This window comes from Rhinoderma darwinii, chromosome 13, assembly GCF_050947455.1.
Source record: "Rhinoderma darwinii isolate aRhiDar2 chromosome 13, aRhiDar2.hap1, whole genome shotgun sequence".
Classification (NCBI taxonomy): domain Eukaryota; kingdom Metazoa; phylum Chordata; class Amphibia; order Anura; family Rhinodermatidae; genus Rhinoderma; species Rhinoderma darwinii.
The window spans coordinates 2457860-2480574 of record NC_134699.1 but is presented as its reverse complement, the minus strand read 5'-3'; the positions used below and the strand labels follow the sequence as shown (position 1 = coordinate 2480574).

Here is a 22715-nt window from a genome sequence, read left to right as displayed (position 1 = left end):
TTAACGCAATATTGAATGTGACAATAGTCATACAGTATTATTAAAAATTGCTTTTTTTCTTCAGCTCAACGATCGGCTCATGAACTTCCTCTAGTGGAGAGGCAGGATATCGACAGTTGTCTCGCATATGGAGGGCAGCAAATGATTCTGACTGGACAGAATTTTACAGCTGAATCCAAAGTTCTATTCACAGAGAAAACGCCTGGTAAGGAATTGAATGTTGTTTATTTACAATTATTTATGTAGCGCCAATATTTTCTGCAGTCACGTACACCGCTTACAATTCCATCGGTCGGAGTCCCTACCAGAGTTCACAATCTAATTGACCAGTCAGACGCGTATACACTCACTAGAGACCGTTTTATAGAAAGCCAATTGGCAACTCTGTATGTTATAACATAGGAAGCAACTAGAGTAACCAGAGGAAACCCATGCAAGCGCAGACTTTGCGGATATTGCCCTGGACGTATTCAAGTCCACAAAATGTTATGCAATATTATTTTACCATTGTTTAGATTTCTAATGTAGTGTGCCATTTCTACACAGTGCTTGCCTCATTGATAATTCCTGCCCCGTTAAAATATGAGGCAATTATCTTTTTGTTCTAGAGCGTTAACAGAATTAACACCTGCCTATAAATAATCAATATTCGATCTAGCTATGCAGCCCGCTTTAGAAAGATTAAATGGGTTGCACAGAGTTTGAAAATCATGGCTGCTTTCTTGCAGAAACAGTGCAACACCTGTCCACAGGTTGTGCCTGGCATTGCCACTTGGCACCATTGGAAAAGTGAGACTGTAATACTCAACACAACCCATGGACAAGTGTAGCGCTGTTTTTGGGAGAATGCAGTCATGTATTTCTAATCCTGTAAAACCCTTTTAAGGCTGGATTCACACGAGTGTGTTTTGCGCGCGCAAAAAAAACGCAGCGTTTTGCGCGCGTTGCACTTCCGTGTGTCATCAGTGTTGGCTGCGTGATTTTCACGCCTATGCCATCCTTATGACACGCGGTTTTGAAGTTTAGAAAAATAAATGGAGTGCTTTTATTTTTTCCTTCATTTATCTACTGTTGCGTGAATCACGCGCGACACACGGAACTGCTTCCGTGTGCCGTGCGCGATTATCACGCGCCCATTGACTTTAATTGGTGCGTGATGCACGAAAAACGGCCAAGTAATAGGACATGTCGTGAGTTTTACGCAGTGGACATATGCTGCGTGAAAATCACGGACCGTCTGAACGGTCCCATTCACGAACATAGGTCTGTGCGACGCGCGTATCACGGACGTAAAACACGTTTGTGTGAATAAGGCCTTAGGGATATCCTGATTTTTGCATCACTGAGCTCGTGATTGTGAGGTCCGTGACGTGCAATGTCTGGAACTCTCTTTTACTCATTACATAAGTCTCCAAAATGCAGAAAGCTGTTTTGACTCGGTCATTGGGATATCCAAAATAACATTGCAAAACAGGAAAAAATGTAAGTGCTCTAATTGAGAAACAAAGTTGCTGTAAGGCAGTTTCCATGGTTATATGAAACGCAGGGAGACGGGTGGAATACTTTGTGACACAGTCCACTGGAATCTTACAGATGGTAAATCCTCATTAACTCAGGAATCCACCATTCACTCCAGCCGTCCTGGCACTGTCCTCTTTACGGGGGCGCACATGGAGCCCGGCCTATACTTGATTGTTCTGCTCTGAAACCTAATGGGCATTTTTTTTTAAAATAAATTTCAGGGGAAAAAAATCCATCACCTGTTGAAAGCCTCTGATTTTATAATAATGTGGCGTAGAGAAATTCCCTATTCTCCTTCTGAGTCAGAACCTCCATGTGACTCATTTTTATGTTACTTCACAGTGTTCTGGAGCTAAATCTGAATCTGCTGTCATATGTGTGTGGATTTATGTGACAATGTGTTCCTGTTGCTTGGTGGTTGCTTATAATACTGGCTTGTATGGTGTGTGTACATATGTAGAAGTCATTATGCTAGCGCAAGGAGACAGACCTATGGAGCTCTCGAATGATTGTTGTCTTTTGGTGGCCAAAGATGCAAGGATGTCTTACAGACCTAAGTACGGTGAGAGACTTGAATGCTAAACTTGATCCTGTCTTAGTATTGTCGGATATTGCAGTTCTTTCTCCATGTTTGTTGGAAGAGCTCATTAGCTCTGGCCAAACACAACTGTTGCTTTGATTGGATACAGAAAAAAATGGGCTCCATCTTTATGTTCACAAATCCCAGATGCGTTTGAGAAGATTTGTCCACACTGTCCTGCTGCAGAGCGGTCAGCCCCTTTCCCTGATATTATTTTATAGTGTGATAGTCATTTATCGTGTATATACTGTATATCTCCTTGTGCTGTGATCAACATGAAGTTTGTTTTGTGTTATGCCTCAAAGCAGGCTGCTATTCCGTGATTTGTGAGGACTGTGTGAAGTTGGGTTTGGTGGCAGGATACCTGATGTATGGCGGGCGTAGCATGCTGCAAACCTTACAGGCCTGTTATAAGTCAATAAGATCTGTCAGTTTACATTACAAAATGGATCATAATGGCTTTGTCATGGCTCCTATAAAAACAGAAGCTATGATGCCAGTGTGATCAAAGCTTTGTATGGATTAGGTATGGTTCTCCTGGATTCTGGAGTATATTTATTAGGATCAATTGCATACACTATTTCCTTCTTTAATGGGGCAATATATGGATGCCACTAATCTAAAAGGGCCTTGACCAGTCTCTTTGAGTAACATTATATTATGGACTCAGCGTGTACATCTCCACGTTGTGTTCACACTAGAGCAAATGCACAGAATTCAGATGCTACTTGTGCTATGACTGACAATTCCATAAGAGCAGTCATCATACATATGCCACCATCTTCAAACACAAGTTGTAAATTTATGTCAGACAAGTAACATTCGCCCATACCAAGAATGCAAGCAATGCTTTTACTTTAATTTTCTGTGACTGAAACTCTGTTCTATGCATCTGAATAAAACTTGCAGAAGTCCATGCACCTGCTGCAGAAACAGATGAATGGAACTGATTTTCAGTTGCAGAAAATTTCTGCAACAAGATTGCAATGTGTAACTGCACCCTTACAGGGTTTTACAGTGCAAATTTGCTGCAGATTTTGCATGCGTTTTTTTAAGCCAAACCCCAGAATGGAACTTAAACAAAAGAAATATTTAAAGAAAGGCCTTACAGGTCTGCTTTCCTGGCTCTAATTCTGGTTTTGGCTTACAAAACGCACGATTTTGCAAGCCAAAACCAGAATTAGATCCAAGAGCGCAGACCAATAAGGACTTGTCCACACGTAACGGAATCGCTGCAGAAACCATTTTCTGCGTTTCTTACTTCAGAAAATGGTGCAGATTTTGCGGCGTTTTAATCAATGTTGGGGGATGGTGACGTCTCCTCTGAAAAACGCAGCAATTCAGTCCACTTTCCGCAGCAGGAATTGACATGTACGAAAATTACGCACTGGTCGGAAATTTTACGCAGCGTGTGGATGAGCTTGTTAAATGTCACCCACTTTGCTGCTACTGTATTCTGCTGCGTTTTTTCCGTCTGCAATTCCGCTGCGTGTGGACGAGCCCTAAGGCATTTCTTTATATATTTCTTGTTTAAGTTCCGTTCCTGGTTTTGGCTTAAAAAGTACATGCAAAATCTGCACTGTGGGAACCCAGCCTAAGGCCTTATACACACGACCATAGCCATGTGCACGGCCGTGACCCGCAAGCCGCCCGCAAATCGCGGGCCGTGCAAATGGCTGCGGCCATTATTTTCTATGAGCCTGGACCGCAGAACACGGCCGCAATAAGACATGTCCGTTCTTTCTGCGGTCTGGGCTCCTGGGCCATGCACGGACCGTGGTAACCACGGTCGTGTGCATGGCCCCATAGGGATGAATGGGGCCACAATTCTGTGGATTTTTGGGGAAATTGCGGCCGCAAAAGCACATTCGTGTGCATGGGGTCTTACAGTTCAGTTTCAGTGACACATCTACATTATCTGTATACTGAGGGAGAAGGGGTTCTTGAACTTCATGCCTATGTAAAGTTACATTTTTGCCATAGTTGTGTTGACATGAATCAAGAAACGTCACTTTTGCACATCTTCTTGCGTGTATAAGCCGAGCTGTCTGTCAGCAGACAGATACTGTCTATGAATAATAATTTAACTTCTTTAATCCTAGTGGTGACAAGTGACCACTGCCATGTCATGCAGAAACAGAAATAAATACCTCTGAGCCAAGCCATTACCTTGTTAGGCTCCGTTCACATCTGTGCCAGGATCCCGTTCCGGCATTCCGTCGGAACGGGACCCTGACTGACACAAACGGAAACCAAAGGTTCAATGTTGACTGATCTGGTGCTAATGGTTTCCATTTGTCTCTGTTGTGCAAAGGTTCTGTCGTTTTGACAGAATCAATAGCGCAGTCAACTGAACATCAGAACGGGACCCTAACGCAGATGTGAATGAAGCCTTAGATGCATGTGGTTTGGTAATCAGATTTTATTTTTCTACGTTACAAAAATTTGCTTTGCAATCAAATATTTTAGAACCTGTTAAATCCCTTGTGTTTTTTCTGTACTCAGGATTGTTGCTAGACCACATTATCTTTCTATATGATTCATGTGATAGCAAGCAGAGATAGAAGGACCAGATAGCAGATTACAAAGAAAACCGGAAAATGACGGAAATGAACAGAGTTGACACTTTTGCTGAAGTTCTTTCTGATAATACTCTGTTCATTTCCTACATTTAGACACACTGAATTTAACAGGGGTAGGCTTAGCCCTTGAGGGTCAATTCTTGTTTGGCGGCAAGTGTCCTAATTCTATTTAGCAGTAAATTGATATTAATGAAATATTCCAGGCAAAATGAATGACCAGAATAAGCGTGCCCACACTTCACTACTTCCCTGTTCTAGTTATCTCACGCCATTGATTCCAAAATGTAGGTTGTAAGCTTTTCTAAAAAGGAGGGTGTTCAGGTTGATTTTGAAGGTTTGGATGGTGTGAGAGTCTTTGTTGTGTTAGGTTAGAGCATTACAGAGTACGGAGGATGTACGGTAGAAATCTTGGGGACAATGATGGGAGATGCAGACAAGAGGAGAGCAGACGTCTGGCGAGAACCGGAGATTAGTGATGGATGGGGAGAAATCCATGTGGGTCCGCCAGCCAGGATCGTACGTGGCAGTGACATAGTACCAGCACTTCGAGTTACAACATTGGATCTTTTCAAGTGCTTGCAGATTTAGCATTGTCATCTGGGGCTGAATTCCCTATTTTCAGATAGCTGCCTAGCTAACAGAGCGGCTTGAAATGAAGGTACTCTCTTTTTATCCCCCTTTTCCTCACAGTAATATCAAAGTATTTTTTTTTTTGTCATAAAAAAAAAAATACAATAAGGCCAGGATTACACACACAGTTTTTATCCAGTTTGTGGCGCAGTTTATTTTATTTTTTAAAGCTAAAGCCAGAACTGGATCCAGAAGGTAGGAAAGGTATAATAAAAAAACGCTGCATCTCCTTTCATTTGTGCCCGCTCCTGTGTTTTGGCAAAAAGAAAAAAAAAAGTAATCAAATTCTTTACAACATGCTTTGGCCGTATTCTTTGAAGGATAATATATTAGGAAGTAAAACCTACAATAGTTGCTGTGAATGGTGTGACTTATAATCAAAGGCAGTCCAACAATACCCTTTATTTCAAATGGGGTAAAAAAAAAAATCCCCGAAACCGCGTCGGAAACCAGCGCCAAAAAACCCAGACGAAACCGCCTCCCATTGATTTCAATGGGCGGCGGAGGTGTGTTTTTTTTTTTGGACCTGGAGCGGCTTTTAGCGGGGAAAAAGCAGTTACGCCTCTGCCCTCCCATTGAAATCAATGGGAGGCAGAGAATGCCTTTTCGCTGTGGTTTTTGCCTGCGGCGCTCAACGGCTGTGGGCGAAAAATGCAGCGAAAACCGCAGCAAGAAGCTGCAGGCAGGTCAAAATCTGCCTCAAAAGGAATTTTGAGGCAGCTTTTTTCTGCCTGCAAATTCCTAAGTGTGAACAGGGCCCTATAATGACCCTAAGTAGTAGTTATGGCATCTTGCTGGGATATGCCATCACATCCTGATCATGGAGGCCTGACTCCCAGGTCCTTAGAATGATGGAGCATCAGCGCTAGTCACTTTCTGTGGCTACTTCAGTTTTTCCCTCCACAGTGACGCTGAAATCCACCTACTGTGACACGGCCCCGTTCACTTTAATGGAGCTTTGTTGCCACAGCCAGTGGTTGGGAATGCCGCTGGGCAGGAAATAAGGGGACTTTTGCACCTTCATTCAGGTGACCAGCGGAGGTCCCAGAGGTCATATCCTAGCTATTTGCCATCACTTCTAATATCCCTTTAGACCCCATGCACACTTCAGTTTTTTTGATGGTCCCGTTGTTCCGTTCCGATAAAAGTAGAGCATGTCCTACTTTGGTCCAAGATTCTATGACCGTGGGGCCCATACAAGTCAATGGGTCCGTCAAAAAAACTGAAGGCACACGGAAGGCATCCATGTGTGACTGAGCCGTTGCCTATCAACGGCCTTGCGGGCAGAAGTACATAAGAGATATTGCACTGCACTAATCGGCATCCCCTTCTCTTTATCAGTGCTGGATAGAGAAGGGGCAGTCCTTTCGGGCTGAGCATCCGCAGCGATAGAAAGAAAAAGCAGTTCATACGTACCCTGGCCGTTGTCTTGGTGACGCGTCCCTCTTTTGACATCCAGTCCGACCTCCCTGGATGACGCAGCAGTCCATGTGACCGCTGCAGCCTGTGATTGGCTGCAGCGTTCACATGGGATGAAACGTCATCCCAGGAGGCCGGACTGGAGGAAGAAGCAGGGAGTCCTGGGTAAGTATGAACTTATTTTTTGGTAAGTCGGGGTATTTGTAGGAAACATTAGAAATCTATATTGTGAGCGCCGCGCATGGTACTCACTGTTCAGCGGTAGTCCCTGTCCAGGGTGCTGAAAGAGTTACTACCGATCAGTGCAGCCCCTTCTCTCTATCCAGCACTTAACTCTTTCAGCACCCTGGACAGTGAGTACCGTGCGCGGTGCTCGGAAACACGGAAGTGTAGACGGAGTACACCTCGGAACCACACTGATCCAATCACGGACACACGGATCTATGAAAAAAGGCCGTGAAAATGGTGATGGAAGTGTGCATGAGGCCTAAATGGCAGCCCCTTAGCATTTAATTGTCAGAAAGAAATGTGGGCTTCTATTTGTTTTGAGCTACAAGAATCCAGAAAGTGTCTTGTTTTTACTTTATCCCAGTTCTCCACACCATCTTCTTCATACTAAATGCATGACGCATTTTGTGGTTCAAACTTGCCGTATATATTAATACGGTTGTTTTAACGTTTCACAGCCCAGTTTTTTTTCCGCCTACCCTAATATTTTGCCTCTTGAGAATTTGAGTCTTCAACACCCCCATCAGACATAATTGATCATTTAGTGAAAACACACTAGATGGATGATACATTTTCCAGGACTCATTCCACATTCGGGAAAATAAAAAATCCATTGTCACCATAAGGCTACAGAGGCGTATGCAAGCAAATCTGTTCATTTTGCCATTGTATCAGTCTATTGTTTACTTTAAGTAATAATCTGATCAAATCTTTACCCTGCAGTGATTATTACATCCCATCCTCATGTATACTAGTCCTACTAAAATCCATGGAATATATATATATATATATTTATTTTATTTTTTTTGTATTTTTAGATGGTCAGCAAATTTGGGAGACAGAAGCCACAGTGGATAAAGACAAAAGTCAACCTGTAAGTAGGAGAAATTGATACATGATGTCCATGTTTCTTTCTGTCTTGTTTTTCTACAATGTAGACATTAGGTATACTTTCATGATCGGATTAACTACAAAACATAATTTATGCTAGGTTCACATCAAGTATCCTTAAAAAAAAGACAAAAATCAAAAAACTTATACTGCTAACAGGGTCCCAGTTGAGGCACATTATAAATAGGTATATTAATACTGCATACTCCTCTGCGGGATTATCCGGGATGTGAAAAGCTTCATTAGGGGCTGGAAGTGAAATAAAGCAAAAAAGCAATACTTACCTATGCTTGCCCTCAGTGATACAGCGTCGACGCTCCGGTGTTTCACCCGGTGGTTGTTTACATGCTTGTACCATGTAACAACCGCAGCCAATCAGATGGTTTAGCGGTCATATGTTGTATTTCTGGCATTATGCCAGAAATACAATTCGTCTCCAGTGAGCCCCGCTGAGCCCTCTGTTTGGTTGCAGCAGTTACATGCTATGTGCATGTAAATTATGACCTAAATCAAAATCACGATTAATTAAACATGTAACCTCGATTATGATCAATAAACACTTTTAGACCACACCCTTTTGCATACCACGCCCCCTATTTGCATGCCAGGCCATTTAAGTATGATCGATCCCCTGAGCCTTCTGTATACTACTGTATATAATATACCACCGACACTCCCCCTCACACAGTATAATGCCCCTATACAGCCTACAGCCCCAATAGTGCCTGATAAAATATATACTCGCCTAACCCCTCTGCTCCTCCGGTCTGTGTGGCTCGGTGCATATTTTCAGGTTCTGCTGCACTTCTGCCATATACCAGTGTTTCAGGCATATTATTGGTCCACGGTGTCCTCAATGCCCACCCAATTGACTTATTATTTAGCCCCAATTCCAACACGCCACGGAAAGCGGACAGTGACCACCCCAATCGTATATATACACAATTATGATGGTTATATACAGGGGTGATGGGGGTTAGATTCAGGGATGATGGCTGACTGGTTTATAAAGGGATGATAGGGGGTATATACAGGGATGATAGGGGGTATACACAGGGATGATGGGCTGGTATGTACAGGGATGATGGGGGTCCATCATCCCTGTATATAACCCCCATTTCCCCTATATATAACCCCCATCATCCGTATATATACCATTGGGGCGGGCATTGAGGCTAAACAAGAAATAAATGGAGCGGGCATCGAGGACCAATAAGCTGCCTGAAACGCGGGTATATGGCAAAAGTCCAGCGGACTCTGAATACATACGTGCCGAGCCGCTCAAGGCTCAGCACGGACAGGTGCAAGGCAGTGAAGTCATCGCGCTTGTCTGTATTGAGCCAGCGTTACATAGTGAATAGTAGAGCAGGGAATGGACGTTCCCCTGCTCTACTATAGGATTCAACTGTATCTGTGTCCCGAAGACACAGATACAGTTAAAATCCGGAAAGAAAAAAACCTAAAATACAAAATGCGCAAGAAGGCCTTGGTTATCTGCGCTGAATTTCGGTTTAGTTTTTTTTCCGATTAATTGCCCAGCCCTAATGTAAATAACCACCCGGTGTACCGCCGGAGCGACAGTGCCGGATGGCTGGGGGCAAGGATAGGTAAGTATTGCTTTTTTGGTTTATTTATTTCATTTTCAGCCCCTAATAAAAAAAATTCACATCCCAGATAACCCCTTTAAGGCGTTCACCTAGTGTGAACATTGGTCAGACTTCATAGCGAGACAAACCCTTTGTACTGTACAGCAGTCTTGTGTAACGCTCTTCCATATATGCCATCACCTACTGTCTGTAGTTTAGCAGGCCGAGGGGGTGGAATAATACTCCACTGCAGGATCAGACTATGGAGGATTTGTTTGTAGTCTGTAACCTTATAGCCACACATTTCTGTATAGAAGCGATATGGTGGGATATTTTTAATGAAGACTTTTCCAAAGTTGCTTTCTTCTTTATTTTAGATTAATTGGAACAATAAAAATAGTTATTACAAAAGTGTAGATACCATTTCAGACTTTTTTTTTTCTTTTTTTAGAAGATGTCATCTTTATTTCTGGGCATGGACATAAATGTTGGTTGTTTTTCCAGAAAGTGACTGCCCTTCTTTTCCTGTTTCAGAGCATGCTGTTTGTGGAGGTGCCAGAATATCGCAATAGACACATTAACTCTCCAGTGAAAGTGAATTTCAATGTTATAAATGGGAAAAGAAAAAGAAGCCAGGCCCAGCACTTTACATACCTGCCAGGTAAGTACATGACTGTCCACTGTGCACATATGTGTTCTCACATAAGAATGAAACATTTTTGTTCCTTTACTTTCATGGATCATTTGAGGAGTAACATTATTATTCTCAATAATCTTTATATTGCTCTAACATATTCCAATTCGCTTCTCAATTCAGGGAATTGAAAAACATACAAGACATCAACTGGAAACAAAAGGATTGTCATTTGTTGCTTTCTAGTAATAGTCTCTAGTTACTTGTAACGTTGATACTAGCGTAGTGACTTGTCCTAGGAGATAACAATCTTGATATTATATTTCAGATTTTGTTTTTGTCACTAATATGAGCCTCCTTTTTTTTTTTGCCTGTTTCAGTTCCATCCATTAAAACGGAGCCTCTTGATGAGTTTCCTTCCATAGTCAGGAGCAGTGCAAATACTGGGCTAGGAACAGCATCCCAAAACTTCTACCCCCAGCATCCACTGAGCAGTGATTCCCCATCATGCTTAGTTGCCAACTTAGTCTCTTGTCAACAAGTAAGAGCTGGCCTCCCATCACCAGATTCACGATATCCACAGCAAAGCCCATCAGCAGCTGTGTACCAAAGAAGCAAAAGCCTTAGTCCCAGTCAACTAAGCTATCACCAGCCCTCTCTGATGGCTACTCAGATCACAATTCCAGATTCTCATAGATCAGTCCTTGTCCACACTAGCTCTCCGGTCCAATCTTCAGCCAATCCTCAGCCATCTCCAGTTATTCACTATTCTCCAACCAACCATCAGATGAGATGTGGAAGCCACCAAGAATTCCAGCACATCATGTGCTCCGACTTCACTTCAAGTCTTATACGACCCACGCAGGCACAAAGAATAAGTCCCACCATCTATCCCACTGTTATCCAGCAGCAGTCCAATAGCCAGCGGTCCCCTAAGAATGGTCCTCCAGTTACAGAACAAAAGGAATCAACTTCAGGAGTCACTGTTAAGCAAGAGCAGAATCTGGATCAGGCCTATCTGGATGATGGTAAGAATCCTAACTTTTTATAATTATACTAGAATGTGCTCAGTTAGCAAAATTTCCAAGCTGTGATATGTATTCTATCCCCGGTATTGGCATATTAGGAAGTATAACATTTGCACAAATTGCTATATCCACATTTACTATTTTCGGCGGTCTAAAAGTTACACAGGTTTCAAAATGACTGTAAAGTGCGTGGGAGGGTTAGTGCAAAAATACTTTAGCTGAATACAGCTCTGAACTTAGTTTTTTGTTTTTTTTGTGGTAGGAAAGTGAAAACCTATAACTGACATGTTTTGTAATGAACGAACAGGTAATATTTCCACATAAATATAGGCGATGAGGGGGTCATAATAACAGCAAGCTGTATCAACTTCAGAAGGTAAAAAATAACACAAATATATGTAGGTAATATACTCTGTAACAGAGCTTTATCCTTAGAAATGATGGCTCTTGTATGAATAAGCGTATTTAACGAGATTAACGGCATTTATATCACTAGTCATGGTGTTTTATACTGTTGTCATGCCTGGATTACAATATAGAATATACTAGATTGGATTCAAAAGTAAATTTGTATAATATAAAGTGTTATACTGTACTTTATAAAATGAAAGGAAATAAATCAAAGCTCTCAGACCTGTGTTAGAAGCCTTTCTGTAGCTTTATCTTTTTAAATTTCACACGGAAGAGCTCATAATGATGCTGAGAAGCAGCTAGAGACCCTAGGTTGGGATTCCCTCATGTGTTCCACTTACTTGACCAATAGAGCACGGTACAGCTTGTATAATAGCAACCACTGGGTAAAGGACATCTTTTAAATATTCATGGTAAAATGCCTCTAAACTGGTTTTCCCATCAGAGACATTTATGACATATCCACAGGATGTGTCATAAATGTCAGATAGATGAGGGTCCCACCTCTGGGACCCGCACCTTTCTCTAGAGCGGAGCCCCCTAAACCCCGTTGCACTGCTCTGTGTTGTGGCTGACGCGTGTGATTCGCGACCATGAATTACGGAAACAGCATAGCTCGCAGTCCCATAGAACCGAATGGTAGTTACGCAAACAGCGTAGCTCGCATGTTACGCTGCTTCCGTGACTGCCATACACTACTAAGGGACTTAAAGAAACGGCGTAGCTCAGCATTTATAGTAATTCATGGTTGGAAATCACGCGCTTCAACCACAACACAGAGCAGTAGAACGAGGTTTAGGGGGGCCCATTCTAGAGATAGATGCGTTTCCCAGAGGTGGGACCAGCATCTATGTGACATTTACGACATATCCTACAGATATGTCAAATGTCTCTGATGGGAAAACCACTTTATGGCTATGTTCACACGGGGTATTTTGCCGAGTTTTTTGACGCGGAAACCGCGTCGCAAAACTCGGCAGAAACGGCCCGAGAACGCCTCCCATTGATTTCAATGGGAGGCGTCGGCGTCTTTTTCCCGCGAGCAGTAAAACTGCCTCGTGGGAAAAAGAAGCGACATGCCCTATCTTCGGGCGCTTCCGCCTCTGACCTCCCATTGACTTCAATGGGAGGCAGAGAAAGCGTATTTCGCGCTGTTTTATGCCCGCGGCGCTCAATGGCCGCGGGCGAAAAACGGCACGATAATCGCCGCGAAAATCGGCGTGCAGGGAGAGGAATATCTGCCTCAAAGTTCCAAACGGAATTTTGAGGCAGATATTCCTCCCCCAAAATACTCCGTGTGAACATAGCCTAAAAGAAGCTTTCCTAAAATACATGAAACAATTTGTGATGAGACGACTCTCCATTGTTCCAGTTCTTGCAAATATCATTGATCTGCTGCTCATGTGATTTTATTGTACGGTAGATTATCAACCACTGTTATGGCCAATAGGACAAATTTCCATTGTTTGGAACCAATTGGTTTAAGGAAGGGTTAGGCCACGCGTTGCAGCCTCCGCGCATATTTCTCGCCGCTAAAAATTGCATACTGCACGTGGTTTTTCCAATTTTATGGTGCAGTTTTAATCTACTGTCCGCGGTCTTTACGCTGGTGTTCATGCTACATTTTTTAAACTGAATTGGCATTATTTACCTTAGTCACATGTTGCGGTCACTGTGCATTTTGGTTTTTTTTTGCAGAAAAAAAAAATGCATGCAGCAGTGTATATACTGCATGGGAAAGACCGCACAAACGCTACCCGCATCAATCACTCCAAATATACTGAAAATGTCTGTATTCTGCACTTCAATTTCACCATTCACTTCTATTGATTTATTACTTGCCTCAGTTTGAAAAACACAAAACCACAACTAGAAAAAGGCACAGTGGCCAAAATGTCTTGCTTTACCCTAAGCCCTGATTCAGACGACCGTGTCCGTTTTGCGTCCGCAAAAAACTGATCATATTTAATGCATTTGAGTTCCGTGTGCCATCAGTTTCAAATGTCCGCGTTGGCGTACATTTATTTTTTTTCTCAACATTTCTTTAGCAACTGTTGCGTGAAACACGGACAGTGCGTGAAACATCACGCATGTGTTTATAGCCCCATTAAATTGCATAGGTCCGTGTGCTGTCCGTTTTTTTTACGGACAACACACGGACGTATACAACGTTCGTCTGAATAAGGCCTAACGTTCACATAAGATACTCGTTAACAGTTAATTGTAATTAATGTTTTTACAAAAATAACTGGTCTACCGGCTAAACTAATGCAAATGGCTAATGGAGCCGGTACTATCAGGGCTACACATTACACAATAGAGCACGGACTGACCGTTATTCCTGCTTATGTAAAACCTCCTGGGTACAATGTGAACCACAGATGTAGACATCACTCTATAATCCCATCATCAGCGGTCCAGTCCTGCCAGAACTCGAATTTCCTTATGCTAATTAAGTATATAATGCTGTAATAGCACAGACTATGGGAAGAAAAGGTAAATCTCTCTCCGTGGGAGGTAGGAAAAGATGAGGACATTTGTCTGCAGTCAATCTCTGTACGTTCACTTTCTGAATGATCTTCCTGTACCTGAATAATGCCGCTGTCTGCTCTGACATCATCTTCCTCTAGGCTACTTTTATTACACGCTCATAACATTTTAAATAGGTCTGGTAAAATTCAGTGAAAATCGAGATATGTATTTTCCACTGCTTTACCGTTCTGTCTCTTAGTGTCCCAAATGCTGGCCAAAGTTTGGACTGCCAATATGGAGTCAGTTAAGCGCATTAAAAAAAAAAAAAGTACATGATCGCTGCAAAGATAGTTGATGGCCCCAAGTCCTGTCTGCGCTGTAACATTCCACACGATTATAAGAGTCCTTTTCTTCTAGAAATTAAAAATAACACTGAGCTGTGTGTAGTATAATGAGTGGACTTGTATTCTGTGGCCCACAGTCATTTGGCTGCTCATACACTCTGCGCAGCAGCTTTCTCGTTCTGGAACAGTGAATGTTTACTCTCAGTCATGTCCTAGATCACCATCGTGGGTAGCTTCACTAATGTACTGTGATGTTTTTTCAGTTTGAAGTCCCCACTAGGAATCTGTGACCTGTGGGGATCTGGGAAGGCGGCTGTAGCTCCAGCCTTTATACTGCAATATTATGGGGTTTTTTTCACTTATTTTATATTCAGATTGTTTATAAAGGAGTTACACTGATGTGTGATCACCTCCTCTCCATAATATCCCACTGGTTCTGACATTCCCTTACTTGGGCCTTTCGGGAGCAGGATAATTGTAGTCCTGAAATCAAATAATCAATAACCTATCAGATGACTTTTCAACTGAGCCTCTAAAAATTAGATTTGGAATATGATTAGTTGCCAAGGGTAAATGAGCCATTTTTTTCCACCAGTTTTGATATGTGGTCAGTATATCTGCTTCCCAATGTATTGAGTTATTATGGGCTACCCATTCCCTTGAATGTATCTCTTCCAGGAGGAGATCTATCGTTAGAAAAGGTTTTCATTGACTACTATGGGTCCTGTTAGTTTTTTTTGTAAATAAATCTCAATCATTGTATATATACTTTGTGTTATTTCTTCACCATTTTCAAGATCCCAGTCAGGTTAATAGCTCTTATCACTGATACATTGTAGAAAACTAACAGTAATTGTACTGCTATATGTAGCATAGGGCCTGTTTACATCATATCTTTTCCTTCCTTTGGAGATCTACATCAGGAGGAGTCCCAATGGAAGGCACCAACGTATCCCACTGTATAGGCATACAGTGATGTTCGGAAACACTAGATTCTGCTCCTGGAGGGGCCCCTGACGTCACTGTCCATGTATACACGGTAACCTAAGGGGCTTCTCCAGTCCCGGAGACTCTGTAGTTAAAAGCCCGACACCACTGTCCATACATGTGCAATGACGTCAGGGGCTTCTCCAGGGCCGGAATACCCCATGCTGAGCACTACCTGATGCTCTTTTCAGGGATTCCAACCGTGGGGAAGCTCCCCAAGGTATACGTTTAACGTATACCTGTGATGGATTCCATACAGTGGCGTCTGTCACACGTAGGTTCCCATGTTAGAAAAACGTGTGGGTTTTTTTTGTGGGATCCCTCGGGAAGGAATAGCATAGTCTACTACGTTATTCCATCTTCCAAAAAACTATACCAATGTATACCATCCCAGCAGAGGCCAAAAGGAAACCCCTTTGGCCTCCGTTGGGCTAATGGGGTTCTTTGGACACATTTAGCATGTACATAGGGAACTTTCCTAACGTAAACAATGAATGTCCCCATTCACTGACAACAAGCAGAGATCTTGAATATGGTGAGAAATTAAAACACAGTCTATAAGAAAGTTACCATACAAGGATTAGGCTTTATTAAACCCCCCCCCCCCCCTCCCAACCCTTACCTAAATAAATAGCTGGACAAGTCAACCAATGAACAGTTTAATAAGGTTAACGAGTGAATGTGGGATTTGTCATTTCCAAACTAGCAGTGCGAAGTGTCAGTATTACTTACCAGGCAGGACTGCAGGGTCAGCTTAATCGAATAAGTAACAGGACTTGGGAGCCTTTAGGTTATTTATAAAAATAAAAAAAATGCCACTGATCGACCACAGTCTTGGAAGGGTTTTAAATAAACTTATTCAAGAATAAATGAAAAACACTGCTATGCTGGCTCTGAAGGGAAGGCCGTTCCAGCATCTTTAGCTGGTTTTGGTTTGAGAGCAGTGCCTAAGGGTTGGCTTCCAATTCTGCATTTCCTGTGTAGACAACCCACCAAATGTGAATTGAGTAATGGTCTCATCATGCTACCTTACCACCTTTTAACCATTTCACAGTTGTTATCCAGGGTCATGCCTGCCAGTGTGCTGGTTTCACGCTCTTGGCGTTGGGTTTCTCTTTGTGGTCACCTCTTATATAAGAATTCCTGGCACTCTACTGACGGCACACCGCTGTGCTGGGGGCATATTCAGACATTCTGACTCAATATCGCACCAAAGATTTTCAATCCTTTTTGACAATCTGTGCGCGTGACCAATTGTTTTCATTTTGCAGAGAATAGGGGGGACCACTGCCGGCACAGTATAGACCAAAGCCTGACCTCTCCTCCTGCATTGCCAACTTCACAGCTTACGTTTTGTTGGAACCTTAAAGAGTGATTGTATTTTCAGAAAATATTTGATATGTCATATTGACGTATAAGAAGTTTTAAAGAGTGGGGGTCCGGGTGCTGAGACCCCCACCATCGCTGAAACAAAGTGGGCAGAAGCGCTAAGCAAAGCAAAACTGAATGTCTGACAGAGGCTCCACTGTATTGAATGGGTTGTGTTAGTAATTAAAGATTCCTGCCACGTGTCCACATCTGCCTTCTTGTATGAGGTGAGAAATGGTATTAAACATTATTTTTTCTTTCGGGAAGTAGAATTGAACCCAGAAAGTACAACAATTATCACCATCTTTTCATTTCCCTCTTTTTATTTGAGCTCAGTAACAATGTAAGAGTTTGGCAGGTTGACGCCCTTAACGTTTTTCACACTTCTCACATGCTCTTATACCCCCAGAGCTTGTGGTTTACATGAGAATGTGCAGAACTTACAAATTACAGGGTTTGCCAGGTCCGTTACCCAGCTCTACATATAGAATATACATTAGGCGGGTGTGAAGAATATCATTTGAGTAGTAAATCCTAGTTTACTCCTTCCATAGGAGCAGGGCCTGCAGTGTTTTGCTTGGCATTTTGTGACTCGCCTCTGGCATCAAAAGTGTTACGCTAAGTAAGGTTAAGAAAAAATGTCTACTATGAAATTCTCAATTTAGTGGTTACTGGGTGCAATTCAAACATAGGGAAAGGTCTGTGCCACCAGTGGAAAGTGTGCTGCGCCCCCCATCAATCTAGCTAATATTTTCTGCCATTCTAGAAATATTAAAGTGCCCCATAGAGGTGCACGTGTACAATGTATGCGTGGATTTCAATACATACAGTACATGATTAATTTATTCCAAATTTGGGGTAGTTTAGGTTTTGTAAAATACATTTAATAAGCCACAGTAATAAAAATTGCACTGTACAGTGAGAGAGATTTTTCTGGTGTTCTAGGGGGTGGGTTGCCTGTCTGAAAGTAGGTTATAGTGTGCGCTGTAGGCTGGGCAATTAGTTGGAAAAAAAAACAAACCGAAATTCAGCACAATTAACCAACGTCATCTTGCGCATTTTGATTTAAATTTTTTTTTCCCCCAGGTGTTAACATTATCTGCATCCTCAGGACGCAGATAAGGTTGAATCCAATGGTAGAGCAGGAAGCCGTAAGGTCCCTGCTCTACCATTCACTATGTATCGCCGGACGCTCACGGCTCATCACAGACAGGCACGAGGCAGTAATGTCATCGTGCCTGTCTGCGCCGAGCCACACAGACCGGAGGAGCAGGGGGTTAGGTGAGCATGTATTTTATTAGGCACTATTAAAGAGGCTCGGTCACCAGATTATCAAATCCCTATCTCCTACTGCATGTGATCGGCGCTGCAATGTAGATAACAGTAACGTGTTATGAGCAATTTTATATTTATGCAAATGAGCCTTTCTAATGTACAACTGGGCGTGTTTTCTCTTATTTCCAACTGGGCGTGTCTTGTATTTTTAGCAACTGGGCGTTTTTACTTCTTTCACTGCACAATCTCACTGTGCTGTGGATCATGCTGGGCTGGAACAATGAGAAGTGCATGATGCTGATTGGTCACTGATTGGTCAGCCTCATACACTCCTCTGTACAACGCCCAGTTGGTAAAAAGTAAAAACACGCCCAGTTGTTCATTGAGAAACTCATTAGCATAAAGCTAAACTAGCTCATAACTTGCTCAAAAATGATTGTTTTTCAAAATAAAAACCACTGCTGTTTTCTACATTACAGCGCCGATCAATTACGTAGGAGATAGGGCACTTATAATGTGGTGACAGCCTCTTTAAGGCTGTGTGGGGGCAGCTGTGCGGCATTATACAGCGTGAAGGCATATTATATTGTGCGGAGTGCAGCTATGGGCGGCATTATAATGTTTGGAGGCCAGCTGTTGGGGGCATTATACTGTGTGGGCAGCTATGGGGGGCATTAAAATGTGTGGAAGGCAGCTATAGATGCATTTTACTGTGGAGGGCAGCTATAGGGACATTATACTGTGGAGGGCAGCTATAGGGGCATTATACTGTGTGGAGGGCAGCTATACGGGCATTATACTGTGTGGAGGGCAGCTATAGGGGCATTATACTGTGGAGGGCAGCTATAGGGGCATCATACTGTGTGGAGGGCAGCTATAGGGGCATTATACTGTGTGGAGGGCAGCTATAGGGGCATTATACTGTGGAGGGCAGCTATAGGGGCATTATACTGTGTGGAGGGCAGCCATAGGGGGCATTATAAGGTATGGAGGGCAGCTATAGGGGGCATTATACTGTGTGGAAAGCAGATATAGGGGGCATTAAACTGCAGGGCAGATATAGGGGTCATTATACTGTGTGGAGAGCAGATATAGGGGGAATTAAACTGTAGGGCAGCTATAGCGGCATGATACTGTGTGTAGGGATGCTATAGGGGCAATATATTGTGCGGAGTGCAACTATGGTGGGCTTTATAACGTTTGGAGGCCAGCTATGGGGGGCATTAAAATGTGTGGAAGGCAGCTATGGGGGCATTATACTGTGTGGAGGGCAGCTATAGGGACATTATAGTGTGTGGAGGGAAGCTATAGGGGCATTATACTGTGTGGAGGGAAGCTATAGGGGCATTATACTGTGTGGAGGGCAGCTATAGGGGCATTATACTGTGTGGAGGGCAGCTATGGGGACATTATACTGTGTGGAGGGCAGCTATAGGGGCATTATACTGTGTGGAGGGCAGCTATAGGGACATTATACTGTGTGGAGGGCAGATATAGGGGGCATTATACTGTATGGAGAGCAGCTATAGGGGCCATTAAATGGCAGGGTAACTATAGGGGCATTATACTGTGTGGAGGGCAGCTATAGGGACATTATACTGTGTGTAGGGAAGCTATAGGGGCATTATACTGTGTGGAGGGCAGCTATAGGGACATTATACTGTGTGGAGGGCAGCTATAGGGACATTATACTGTGTGTAGGGAAGCTATAGGGACATTATACTGTGGAGGGAAGCTATAGGGACATTATACTGTGTGGAGGGCAGCTATAGGGACATTATACTGTGTGTAGGGGAGCTATAGGGGCATTATATTGTGTGGAGGGCAGATATAGGGGGCATTATACTGTATGGAGAGCAGCTATAGGGGGCATTAAACGGCAGGGCAACTATAGGGGCATTATACTGTGTGTAGGGAAGCTATAGGGGGCATTATACTGTGTGGAGGGCAGTTATAGGGGCATTATACAGTGGAGGCATCTATGGGGGTATTATACTAATTTAATTGTGATTTAGGCCCTAGTGTGCTGTATTTCCATTCATGGTGCACACTACTGCAAGTTAAATCTCTACTTTCGGAAAGCTGCTGTGCGGAGAGGTCATTGCACTTATTTCATCTGAAGCAATACTTTAAAGTACTGATGTCTGTGTGCACTGATCTCCGGACATAGGACTGTAGCATGCCGGCGCGGTGCTGCAGAAATCTGGATTCATCTGACCAGGAGATGTTTATTCACTGCTCAGTGATCCAATTTTTACAATCTTGTGCCCACTGCCTCTGTTTCTCTTACACTATAACAGCAGATGACCAGTACCAGGGACATTGCATATCCGTGCTAAGGAACGACACGTTGTGTGTTCGGACACGTTCGTCATAGCGCCGCCCTTGTATTCAGCTGCAATTTGCTTAACTGTTCCTCAGAACGATTCTTCACATTCTCCTCTGACCCCTTTCCTTGGAGAGTTGTTGACGTCCACAGGATCCCCTTCCACGGGATGTTTTTTCTTGATCACACCATTACACGAGAAAACCACACAGGGTTGTCAGTTTTTTAAATACTGGCCAGTGTGGCACCGATGAGCGGTCGCTCAGATCACTTTATTTTCCCATTCTAATGTGAATTCAACACTGAAACTGATCCACATAAAACGTGCGCACTTCCTTTTATGCTGCGTCTGGGATCACGTGTCTTAATTTCCATAAAGGAAAGCTCCAGTTGTAAAAGGGCCGGTGTCTCTAATAAAGAGGCCATTCAGTGTATATGGTAGTATTCTCCTGGTGAACTGTAATTTGATTTTTTTTTCCATTAGAATAGGATTACAGGCGGTTGTATCAGTTTGCATTGCAAATTTCTGATCATGCCTCATGTTGCTCTGATGCGTGTGCAGCGTAGGAACATCTTTGTTGTTGTCTTATGTGTTATCTTCTCCTGTATTTTATACTGTAATATTTTCTAGATTTAGTATATTAAGCTGGCGAGTTTATCCGTGTCCATTGGGGAAGAACATGTAAAAAGAAAAATGTGTATAGCACCATTACATCCTGACACATAGTTGTGCCATATAATCAGAAATGTTGCTGGATGTTGTGAGAAGAGGTTGTCATTTTAAAAGGGATGCCATACACAAGATCGCGTAGACACAGGGAGTATAAAACCAGCGCTATGAAAGGCCGACCACCGGTGCTCGGAGGGGTCTGCAGATGTGACTTGTGATCGGTGTGGACTAAACATTTGGGCCCGTTACATTGGACATGCTTAAAACTTTTTAGTTGCTGGTCTATTAGTCTTTGTGTTTATGTCCCAATACGTTACAATATTTGGGGAATGTTTGCTTCTATAGCCACCTGTATTGTAGGTCTGCGACATCTATGCCATATACCATTATAACCATTATATACCCTCTTTTATCACATCTCGTTTGCTAGCAAAGGCCAAGGTTCTGAAAATGCTCAGGATAGGATGTTAATATCGGTATAGGAGGTCTGGTGCAATTAGCATTTTAAAGCCTCCACTCTTATCTGAAAATTCAAGTGTGACTGCAGTTTGCCTAGGGCTGGGTGATTATGACCTAAATCCAAATCACCATTAATTGAACATATAACCGTGATTACAATTATTTAGGCCACACCCCTTTTGCATGTCACACCCACCTAATTTGCATGCTACACCATTGAATTAATATTTATCCCCTGAGCTTGCTGTATACTACTGTATATAATATGCCCCGACATTGCCCCCATGTAGAATACTCCAGTATCCCATATTGTGTTGTCTGATGGGGTCCACACATTGGAGAACTGGTGGGGTTTATTTCCCTAACTAACAAAAAAAATGGCTCTGCACAGTGGACAACTACTAAAAAATGTTGACCTTGTAGATCCCCTCTTCTGGACCCCACCAGACAAAACCCCTTTTTATTGGGCTATTTTCAACAATGCATTACTATGACTAAAGTCCAGTCCAATGATTTTTTTAGATTTCAAGTGGAGCTATGAGAGGCATTAAAGGCCATGTACACCTTTGCAGGACATTTTTTTTAATAACTAGATCAGTGTGTTTGGTGTAACTTTATAAATAGTTTTTATTTAAAAAAAAAAGGTTATTTTTAGATACAGCTGCTCTGCATTCTCCATATAGAGCAGCTGTATTGTTCGCTATTACCTGAATCCATCATCCCGCGGAAATGACAGGTTCAGTGTCAGCGGCTGGGATCCACCTGCAATCTATTACATCTAAGGAGACCCGCTGTCACTGAGTCCCGCGGACCTGACGGGAGCAGGATTTAGCGCTAGATACCGTTTCAGTGTATAGAGAATACAGAGCAGCTGTATCTAAAGAAAAAAAAAAAGTTAAACATTTTTAATAAAAACTATAAACTTACAAACACACTGACTGACCTGGTTATTGATGAAAAAAAACAAAAAAGTGCCTTGCAAAGGTTTACATAGCGGCCACCTCTCATGACATGTCGGTTTTCGTAAATTCTTGGATTCCCCATAAAATAAAAATTGTGGAGCATCTTTTCTTAGATCTCTGCGTTGTGCTGTGTCTCTGTTATTCCTCCTAGAAATGTTAGAATAAATTGACAATTGTCAAAGTGGCTTCTCCTCACATAGTGGACAGTCTGTGTAGGCATAACCCCCTCACAACTAGTAACACCCAGTTGTCAATTTATTCATAAATTTGTGGAAGGAATAACAGAGGAACGGCGCAGCGCAGAGCTCTAAGAAAAGATGCTCCAGAATCATTTATTTTATG

General features: G+C 42.7%; 1 protein-coding gene across 7 annotated transcripts in view; it reads left to right on the top strand.

Moving 5' to 3' along the window:
* The window catches only part of NFATC2 (nuclear factor of activated T cells 2), a 99410-nt gene that overhangs the window by 48709 nt on the left and 27986 nt on the right, over window positions 1-22715 (top strand). For 6 of the 7 annotated variants that reach the window (XR_012851559.1, XM_075845509.1, XM_075845506.1 and 3 more), the window contains 4 exons: window positions 65-205; window positions 7779-7834; window positions 9972-10098; window positions 10452-11099. Coding sequence is in view for 6 of the 7 variants with exons in the window: in XM_075845509.1 (XP_075701624.1) it covers window positions 65-205; window positions 7779-7834; window positions 9972-10098; window positions 10452-11099 (972 nt within the window). In the remaining variant the exon portion in view is untranslated. Of the gene's footprint in view, window positions 1-64; window positions 206-7778; window positions 7835-9971; window positions 10099-10451; window positions 11100-11361; window positions 11619-22715 lie in introns of those variants that run through there. The other variant, XM_075845508.1, reaches the window with a different exon arrangement.